Raw genomic sequence first — 10,444 nt, 5'->3', positions numbered from 1 at the left:
AAGGTTTTTATTCAATGCACCTACATGGGGAAGAAAGAGATCCAGTGGAACCCCCAAGTCACTCTTCCTCTTGGGGTACTGAAGTGAGAACAAAGTTTAAACAGAGGACCAAGGATATAATATACATTGCACATCTAAGCAGTCCAGCCAAGGTGTGGTCCCGCCCACCAGTGACCCATCACTATCTTGGCTGCAGTTTCACCCTGTAGGGTGGGCTGTTAGAACCTTGTGAAGGGCCTTTCCTGGAGACACATTCTCCTCTCATGGATGCCTTTTCCTTGCCCCCAGCATCACATTCCCGGGGTCGGGGTGGGGGGAGGTCTCATTTTTTTTTGGAATCCTCTGTTTCAACAGTCTAATAGTTAGACTGAGGGATGTAAGTGTCTCTGTAGAATGTCTTCATTTCCGCCAGCCTCTTTCTCATGAAAGCACGGGAACATTTCTAGATATCTTTTTTAGATGCCTTCAGGGGAGAAGTTAAATGTGCCCTCTGTTGCCATGATAGCTGATCTTTTGATTGAATCCAGAATAACTTCAAGGATTTAAAAAAAAAATACATATCTGACCCAGGCAGATCCAAGGTCAAGTTTCTTGGCACCATCTTCACTGGGTACAGTCCTCCTCATCTCCTCAAGAGAACAAAGTAACTTAGTTACCAAAGGTGAGTGTTGGATCACTGATGGTGGCCACTGAACAGTGGAATTAGGCACTCAAAGTTGTCAACTCCGATTAACCAGGGTCACTAGAAATGTAGCCAGAATTTCCATGATTCTCTGTGTGAGTCATAGCATCCCCGGGCACTTGTGAGACAGAATTTTGGATAGGGCACACTGCTTTATAAGGATGTAGTTCACACTGAAGTGGATCCTCATTTTTCTTCCAGCAAGGCTCCAGTGGAAACATCCCTCCCTCTCTGGAGCAGACTGGGCCATTTGAGGGGAGGCTGTTTCTCCAGGGGCATTCCATGGCTGTCAGGCTCCAGCCTTTGTTGGTTCCATCCTGAATAACCATATTGTCTTTCTAGGAGGCTTTCTACCCCATCCAGCACCACCAGTCTTTTGGCCTGAAGACTCTGAATCTGTACCCCCTGGGCTAGGCACAGTTCCCTGTAGGGAACCTGCCCAAAGCCGATCACAGTTTAACAGAGAGATAGATGATTACTGACATGGTTAAGGGTGATTCGGCCTATGACATCAGGAAGCAGCCAACTTAAAAGTCTAACAAATGTATAGCTATCTGTAACCTGGAAGTTTTAGCTTCACAAAGTCTCTAAAATGGAGAGATTATATGCTGATGCTAGGAGACAAATACAAACAGATGTAATCTACAAAAGACACGAGACAGGATTTCCCTGCCCTGCTTGGTGTCGTCCTCACTCCTTAGGGCTGTAGCTGCTTTACCAAGGCTCTGTGGCTCGGACTGACTTAGGCTTCTACAGCTGTCCCTGTGGTAGTCAGCTCTGGAATTAGGTGTGGGTGCCAGTGCTTGAGTCTCTCTCTGTCTCTCTGTGTGTCTCTCTGTCTCTCTGTCTCTCTCTCTCAATAATGGGATTGAACTCGATTTATTTATTTGTTTATTTGTTTATTATCTACACAGTGTTCTGCCTGCACATCAGAAGAGAGCTCCAGATCTCATTACAGACAGTTGTGAGCCACCATGTGGTTGCTGGGAATTGAACCTGGGACCTCTCCTAACCTCTGAGCCATTCCTCCAGCCTGAACTCAGTTGTTTTTTTTTTTTAAATAATGTTTTTATTTATGCACTGAGAGTTTCATACAATGATCATTATTCTTTTCCCCCTGGATCTTCTTCCATCTTCCTACCCACCCACCGCCTGCCTCTCGAACCAGTGAGTTGATTTGTGTTGGCTGACTTCCGCTGAGCATGGGCCCTGCCCTTGGAGGGTGGTTGATATAGCAGGTATCACTTCAACAAAGAAACTGACTTTCCCTCTCCCAGCACCAATCACTGTCAATAGCTCCTTGGCTAGGGGTGGAGCTCCGTGTCTGGTTCCCTTCCTCCAGGCTGTCCGGACTGACCTTGTGTGTGCTGTCGGGTTGAACTTGTGCACCCTGTCAGGGTTAACCTTGAGCATGCTGTCTGGACTGAACTTGTGTGTGCTGTCAGGGTTGAACTTGTGTGTGCTGTCAGGGTTGAACTTGGCATGCTGTCAGGGTCACTGGGAATCTACATGTGTATCATCCCTTTATGTCCAGAAAAAGTTGTTTTCTTGAAGTCATTCATTCTTCTCTGGCTCTTAAAATCTCCCCACCCTCTTCCTCATAGATTCCTGAGCCTTGAGGGGAGGAAAGTGATATAGACATCCCATTTAGGGCTATGAATTTTGTCTTCATGCCTGCAGAGCAAGCACATAACCAAATAAGCTATCACCCCAGCCCCAAGAAGCAATATGCTAACAAACTGTGTAATGGTTCTTCCTCTCTGAGACAGTGCTGAAGACTGCTGCAGAGTCATCCGTCCTCCCTCCCGTCCTCCCTCCCGTCCTCCCCGGCTCCCTGTCTCCTCTCCTTCCCTTCCTTTCCCCTTTTATTTGAAGGTAGTTTTTCTCACATATTATATCCTGATTATGTTTTCTCTTCCCTCTTCTCCTCCCCGTTCCTGTCCACCTCCCTTCCCATCTGGATCCAGTCCCTTTCTGTCTCTCGTTGGAAAACAAATAGACTTCTAAGGAACAATAATAAAATATAATATAGGTATATTCCCAAGAGTGGTATAGCTGGATCTTGAAGAATTGCCACACTGGTTTCCATAGTAGCTGCACACATTTGCAGGTCCCTCTGTGACACACCTCCTCCAAGGCCATACTTCCTAACCCTCTCCAAACAATTCCACCTACTGGAGAGCGAGTATTCAAATATAAGAGCCTCTAAAAGCCACAGTTCTGTTCATAGAGAGGTCTGAAGCAGACTCTCTGTGGTCTGTGACCTTCAGTTTTGACATGTGCTGCCAGGTTGATGAAGGTGCCTTCTAGCCAGAGCCTCACCGTGGAGCAGCTCGGCTTCATGCAGGTGTGCTTATTCACGAATCACAACATTTGGCCCTTTGGTACTGGTCTGTTTCTGTGGGGAAAACCTGCAGGACAGTGAGTGGTGTGGCTGTGTCAGTCTCTGGGCCCTGCCTCTGTGTCCTGTGGGATCTCAGGCAAGGTATACCACTCTCTGACCCCAGTGTTCACACCTGTAGGTTAAAGGGCTGTAGGTTAACTCTCTGCAGATCCACACTTCTGGGTTAATTGATCTGGAGCGAGACTGGGGTGGGTGTGGCTCTTTATCACTGCTGTGGGGGGGGGGGTGTTCACCAGTAAGCCAGATCAGGCAGAATTAAAAAAGTAAAAGAACAGGTTTATTTGAGCAAAGTGATTCCCAGGTGAGTTCTCCAGTCCCAGAGATGGAAGCAGAAGTCCCAGGCCCAAACTGAAGCAGGACAATTATGCACCCTGTAGGAGAGGGATGATGGCGTGTCCTCTACAAGCTGGGCTTGTGGCCAAGTGTGGTCAAAAGCTGACTGGCCGCTGACAACTTCAGGGGAGAGGCTGCCGCAGCCGCAGGAGTGCAGAACTGGACTTTTCTTTCTTGGAGATTCTCTGAGAGGACGGGGTTTGGAGGGAGGAGTGGGGCTTTCTGAATCAAGCAGGAGTGAGCTGGAGGGCCCAGCTGGACAGTTTCTCCTTCCCTGTGTGGGTCCCAGAGGTCGAGCTTATGCTGCTGGACTTGGTGGCAAGTGCCTTTGCCCTCCGAGTCACCTCAGCCCAAGAAGTTGTGTTTGTTTTGTTGTTTACTCCCAAAAATTTGGGGACTGGTGCCGGGATGGTGGCTTTTCCAAGTCACTAAACTAACCACTCGCTAACCATATTTGACTCTGGAAAGGGAGCAGGAACAACATCTTGTCCTGAGTCTCATCTGGGCATGGTGGCGCAGGCCTGCAATCCCAGCACTTGGGAGATGAAAGCAAGAGAGTTTAAGGATAGCCTGGGCTACAATGCCTACCATGAGGCTAACATGGGCTATGTGAGACTTTGTCTCAAAGATGAAATCGATCTTTTCCTGAGGACAGCTGCTATCTTTGGGAGCATATGTATGTCTGTAGTCAGGGCGGCCAGCAGGTAGGCTTCCAGAGCCCCAGGAGATGGGCTGCTCCCACCTATTAGTCCCTCATGGGTTGTAAGAGCTCTGCCTGCACTGCCTGCCCACCCACTGAGTCCTTCCCATTCTGCCTCAAACGGAGTCTTGTTGAATATAGTTTGCATCAGGCCAAGCAGGTTGTGGCTACCCTGCGGCAGGGAACCAGCCGGCTCCCTCCACTATCCCCTACCAAGCAGGGAATGACCTTCTCCTGCTGGGTCTCATTCCTCCCTTTGTTCTTTCGTCTTCCAAAGATTTTATGCTTCTGATGACATACAGCAGAATTCTTTATAAACCCTTGAGGATTTTGAACTGTTAGCAGTTTATTACAGAAAGTACTATGCACAGTAATGTTTAAGAGGCCAGGGGGATCCTTTTCCTTCCTTTCTGTTACACACACACACACACACACACACACACACACACACACACACCCCACAGAGACACTTACATACAAATACACACATATATACAAATATGCACATACACACATATACACATGTATACACACAGAGATACAATATGCACACTCCACACACATGCATACTCTATACACACACATAGACATACACATCCCATAACATATATGTGCACACACCAAAATGGTGTGGCTAGGTTTTGAAATGACAGATAGCACTTTACCACCAGTATAATTTAGTGGTTCTGATCTTTTACGTCTATTTTGCATCACACACTGCTGTGTTTGCCATTTACAAATTAGATAGAAATAACGCCATATGGAACTGCCTGTTTCCTTTGGGTATCAGAGTCTCCTGGATACACTTGATAAGATCCAGGTTTCACAGACCTCACCCTAGAGTTGTGAGGTCGAAATCACTTGGGGAGGGCTCCAGGGAGCAAGATCACTGGGTGATTTTCCTGGTGCTCTGAAGGGTAGACAGAATTCAGACAAGAAAAGATCGAGAGAAGAAAGAAGAGCAGAGCATGTGGTGGGCACTGCCCTGTCTGGATTGAAATCTAGGCTCCTCCCAAGCTCCACGTCACCTCTGTGCCTCAGTTGGTCCATCCATGAAATAATCAATCTATGAGACTCTGACATTTACCTATTAGTGACTGACGATTGAATGAGTGACATGTGAAATATATTTGAAGAGGGCCTGGCCAGTGGCTCTGGATGTGTTAGCTGTGACATTGCCCCATGCCAGATGAAGGACATGCACAAGGATTGACTTTACGAGAGAGGTAATCACACTTAGTGGTCCAAAGCTGAAGGCTCGGCAAGTGGTTTGTAAAAAATTAACCTGGGAGGTTTTTGCTGTGTTTAAAGAAAAGAAAAGAAACATTATCATTCTCACGATGATTCTAATCTGCAGTGAGGCCTGAAGATCTGCATTAGATTAGTCTTAAATTTTTATCACATGTGTATGCGTGTGCACATGTGCAGGTATGTGCATGGGTATGTGAGAGGTAATGTCTGCTGGCCTCCTCTGTTGCTCTCCATCTTATCGTTTTATTTTTGATAATTTAACTACAGCATCTCTCCCTTTCCTTTCCTCCCTCCAAACCCTCCCATACACTCTTCCCCACTCTTCTCCAAATTAATGACCTCTTTTTTATCACAAACTGTTATTGCATGCATATATACATACATATTGGTAAATATAACCTATAAAGTCCATATAATGTTACTTGTATGTATATTTCAGGGCTGACCATTTGGCACTAGACACCAAATGGTGTGCTGCCTGGGGAAGACCGCCTCTCTCACTCCCAGCTTTCCTCGGTTGCCTTAAGTCCTTTGGGTAGGGTTGAGACTCACAGGCTTTCCCTGTCTGGTCTGGCATGTTCATTGGTGACATCCTTCTTCAGCTCACATTTGGGTGATCATGTTGGTGAGACTTGACAGGTGTAGCATCTGACGTTACTAGGAGACACAGTCTTCCAGCATATCTCTGGCCCTCTTACAGCCTTTCTACCTCCTCCTCTGCAATGTTCCCTGAGCCTTATCTATCTGTTTCTTTAGATACAGCCTTGCACTGAACCTGGCCAGTTTGGCCAGACTGGCTGATCAGTGAGCCCCAGAGAACCTCTGTTCCCTGCCTCTCCAGTGCCGGGGTTATGGGTGTGAGCCTCTGCTCTCTGCCTCTCCAGTGCTGGGGTTATAGGTGTGAGCCTCTGTTCTCGGTTTCTTCTTTTTAAACATGGATTCTGAGGAATCTCAAGTGTGGATCCTTGTAATTGATCTTTATCACTGAACCATCTCCTCAGCCATTAAATTCATACATTATTTTTATTTGCTTATGTGTTTATTCATGCAGTACTTGTTTATCTAAGACTAGGGTGCTACAGGCTAAAGTAACAACTGTCCCCACTGAGCTACACTCCTGGTCCTAAAAGATTTAATAAAGATGACCAGAAAATTTCCAGAAGTCCTGGTTTCATTGGAGGAGGCCTGTTATTCAGAGTTGAAAGGTATACTAAGATTACAAAAGTGGGGCTGGAGAAATGGCTCAGTGGTAAAGAGCACTGACTACTCTTCCAGAGGTCCCAGGTTCATTTCCCAGCACCCACATGGTAGCTCACAACTGCCTGTAACTACATTTCCAGGGGATATGACACCCATGACAAAACAACGATGCACATAAAATTAGAAAAAAAAAAACAATTACAAAAGCGTGGACGTTAACTGCATATTTTATATCTGCTTTATTAGGCGTGTCCGGAAAGTGGTAGAAGTATCCGGGAGGTCCAGTGTGCATCCTACAACAACAAGCCATTCATGGGCCGGTTTTATGAATGGGAACCATTTGCAGAAGGTAAGGCAACTGGGTTTGTTCCCCTGACTCAGCTGTGTTACTAGGAATTATTATTATTATATGTCATTATCATCACTTTGTTCTCCCAACCCTGCTGGTTTTCCGTTGGGCCTGGATGTGATGAGGTGATCCTGGCTGGAGAAAATGTGACACTTAGAGCAGAATGTGACTACAGAGGTCTTCAGCAGTTGTCCCTAGCACAGAACGTCCTTGGACTGTCCTTGACTGTGAGGTATGGCTGAGGACCACAGCCGGGAGAGGCAGCAGAAGTGGGCCGGAGCAGGGTGTGTGGAATGGTTGTCCATAAAGCATGAGCAAGCTCAGAGCCAAGAGGTTTGGGTTTTCTATTTTTAACTTATTTTTTAAGATTTATTTTTATTTTATGTACAGTGGCGTCTCACCTGCATGTATGCTTGTGTAAGGATGCTAGATCCCCTGGAACTGGAGTTACAGGCAGTTGTGAGCTGCCATGTGGGTGCTAGGAATTGAACCCAGGTCCTCTGAAAGAGCAACCAGTGCTCTTACCTCCAGCCCTGTTTTGTTGTTGTTGATTGTTTGTTTTTAACCTTGATATCTGTCAGAAGGTCTGCTGTGTGTGCTTAAGAAAGCATGCAGATTGATAGTTGTTCCCACACCAGGAGACTTCTCATGTCCCTTCCAAACACAGAAGTGCACCAAGGCCCCTTGCCATGTCCCAGTGATGGTCAGAAGTTGGCAGAGCTTCTCAGTACTGTTCCACATACTAGAGTCATTTTCTCGTTGTCAAAATTTACATGATAGCATGGAGTGCGAACTAAGCTATGTTTGGTTCTGAGTTGTTTCCTACAACGTAGTCTTAGCATTGGTTCAGGACAGCTTACGGGGATTCTACACTGGCAGCCTCATTGGATGAAGATCTCTGCCTGGATGTTAGTCTTTGGCTTTAGCCCAAGGCAGCAGGTAGAGTTGCTGGGGTGCCCCAAAACCAAAACATTGCTATGATGTCAAGGATCTTAAGAATGTCAGGGGAAGGCTTGGTGGTAAGATGTGCTGAGGTTCATGAGGAATCTACTCCCTTGGGGGCCAAGCCAATATCACCTGAGGAGATATTAAGGTGCCTGTCCTGGCCCTTGGTAAGAGGCAAAGGAGACGGAAAGCTAACAGCTCTGAGACTGAGGACAAAGTCTCTCCTGTTTCCAGAGGAAAGTCTGTGAGCTGTTATGTTCTCAGGCGGCCCTGTGACCTCAAGCTTGTTAAGAACAAACTTGGCTTTCAATGAGGGACCCTGTCTGGAAGGGTGTGCGGATAAGACATAGAGCCAGGAGCAGGCAAATAGCTGAGAGAGGATGTGAGGTCCTGGGCAGCAAAGCAGGGAAGACTGAAGTTGGGTGAGGAGCAAGGGAAGGAGGGCCCAGGGCCCCGGTGGAGCAGGAGAAGGAAGAATCTAAAATCCTTGGGGAATAAGAGAAGTTTGATTTTTTTTTCCTTTCTTAAAATGCTATGTTGAATTCAATATAGAATTATAACTTGGATCCTGAATGAGAAGGACATTGGTGGAAAACGTGGTGAAATAGCAGCACATGCGTTCAGATGGGAGCACTATGCCAGTGTCTCAGTTTAGACGGGAGCACTATGCCAGTGTCTCAGTTCAGATGGGAGCACTATGCCAGTGTCTTGGTTGTATATAAATCTTCCATGGTTTTATAAGACAGGAACAAGTTAGATGGAGGGTAGAGAAGATTGCTTTGTACTATTTTGGCAACTATACTGTCCACCTGAAATGGTTTCAGATTATAAACATTTTTTCATAAGAGATATTTGTGCTTTCATTTAGGATGGTCTCATGACCACTCTGTGATTTTCTGTAAAGGCTTTGTATGGGTAAGGAAGAATACACAGGAGTAAATTGTGTAACCCCATCCCACTCCATTTGTATCCATGTTAGAATCTCAGTATGCAACTTGTATTGTTTGCAAGTAGGGTTGGGCTGCTGCGGATATAATTACCTAGGCTAAGGGGGTGGGAAGATGGCTCAGCAGTTAAGATCACTTGATGCTTTTCTAGAGGACTGGAGTTCAGTTTGCAGCATCCAAGCTGAGCAGCTCACAACCACCTGTACCTCCTGCCTCAGGGGTTCTAATGTCTTATTCTGGACTCCGAGGACATCTGCATGTACATGGACACATTCCCACACACAGATGCAGACATCTGCACATAATTAAAAGTGTAATAACTCTTTAAAATTAATTGCCTAGATTAAGTCTATACTGAAGCTGGTGGGCTTATAACCCTAATGGATGGTGTTCTCATCAGAAGAGAAAGTTCTCCTACATCCCATAGCATCCAGCATATAGTGATGCTGTCACTTGGCTTGCAGGCACATCAGTGTCTCTGCCTTCATCATAACTTGTTGTCTTTCTATATGTCCGTGAACTTTCTCAGACCATAAACTGTAAGGTGAAATTAATCTTTTTCTTCCCACTTGCTTTTGGTCATGGTGGGTTATTTTGTTGGTTGGTTATTGTTTTGTTTTGTTTTTAAGGTAGGATTTCTCTGTAAAGCCCTGGATGTCTTGAAATTCACTTTGTAGACCAGGCCACATCAAACTCAGAGATTTGCCTGCCTTTGCCTTCCTAGTTCTGAGATCAGAGTTGTGGTGCCAGCAGTTAGCTGGATCACAGCAATAGAAACCCAAATAAGATTGTGACCTTGTCAGTAATCTTTCTAGTTGTAATCAGGACTCTGGTTAAGGTGAGTTCATAGTGAAGATGGGTAAATCCATGTGTGATATGACTCCTGTCCTCAGGCGTACAGCTGAGTATGACAAGAACCCAGTGTAAAGACATAGACAGCCATGACAGGCAGACAGGAAGTGAAGCAGTGTAGCTACAAGCAAGGAACACCAAGGATTGCCAGTAAATGCCGGAAATAAAGAAGAGACATGGACAGAGTTTTGTATGCCCTCCTCTCCAACACTTTAGAGAGAACATGCTCACTCCTTGACTTTTGTTCCTGGCTACCACATCTGTGAGTCTGTTTCTATTGCTAATAGTGTATGTGGCATGTTATATCAGTGCTAGGAAACTCACAGTCTCGATGATTTTCAATGTTAGGAAAACCGAAGTGATGTCCTTTCTGATCATATTTCCATCCCTGAACCCTGCTTGAGGCAGGGATTCCTTGGGCTAGTACCCACATCTCACGAAACAGAGGTAATCAATTGGGGCTTGGGCTGACCTTAAAATATTCTTCCACAAAAGTCAGTGAGAGGTTTGGGGAGATGGCCTTGAAAGTGCTTACCATGCAAGCATGGGGACATGTGTCCAATTCTCAGCACCCAGTAAAAAGTCAGGCATGCCAGTGTTGGGAGATGAATTCAGACTCGAGGACTCACTGGCCAGGCAGCCTAGTAAAGGTCCTCAAGGTAGGTGGTCCCCGAGGTTGACTATGGTCTCCGTGTGCGCAGCCACGTGTGTGTCTCAGACCACTGAACATGCGCGCACGCATGCACGCGCGCGCGCGCACACACACACACACACACACACA

At 46.2% G+C, this 10,444-nt stretch overlaps 1 protein-coding gene across 1 annotated transcript in view; it reads left to right on the top strand.

The window, feature by feature from the left end:
• The window catches only part of Thsd4 (thrombospondin type 1 domain containing 4), a 571,613-nt gene that overhangs the window by 139,153 nt on the left and 422,016 nt on the right, over positions 1 to 10,444 (top strand). The window contains exon 6 of the mRNA XM_026789951.1: positions 6,817 to 6,919. Coding sequence (XP_026645752.1) covers positions 6,817 to 6,919 — 103 coding nt within the window. The remainder of the gene's footprint in view (positions 1 to 6,816; positions 6,920 to 10,444) is intronic.

Source organism: Microtus ochrogaster, unplaced genomic scaffold (assembly GCF_000317375.1).
Source record: "Microtus ochrogaster isolate Prairie Vole_2 unplaced genomic scaffold, MicOch1.0 UNK33, whole genome shotgun sequence".
NCBI lineage: Eukaryota > Metazoa > Chordata > Mammalia > Rodentia > Cricetidae > Microtus > Microtus ochrogaster.
The sequence above is the reverse complement of the archived record's forward strand: the minus strand, read 5'-3'. Positions and strand labels throughout refer to the sequence as shown.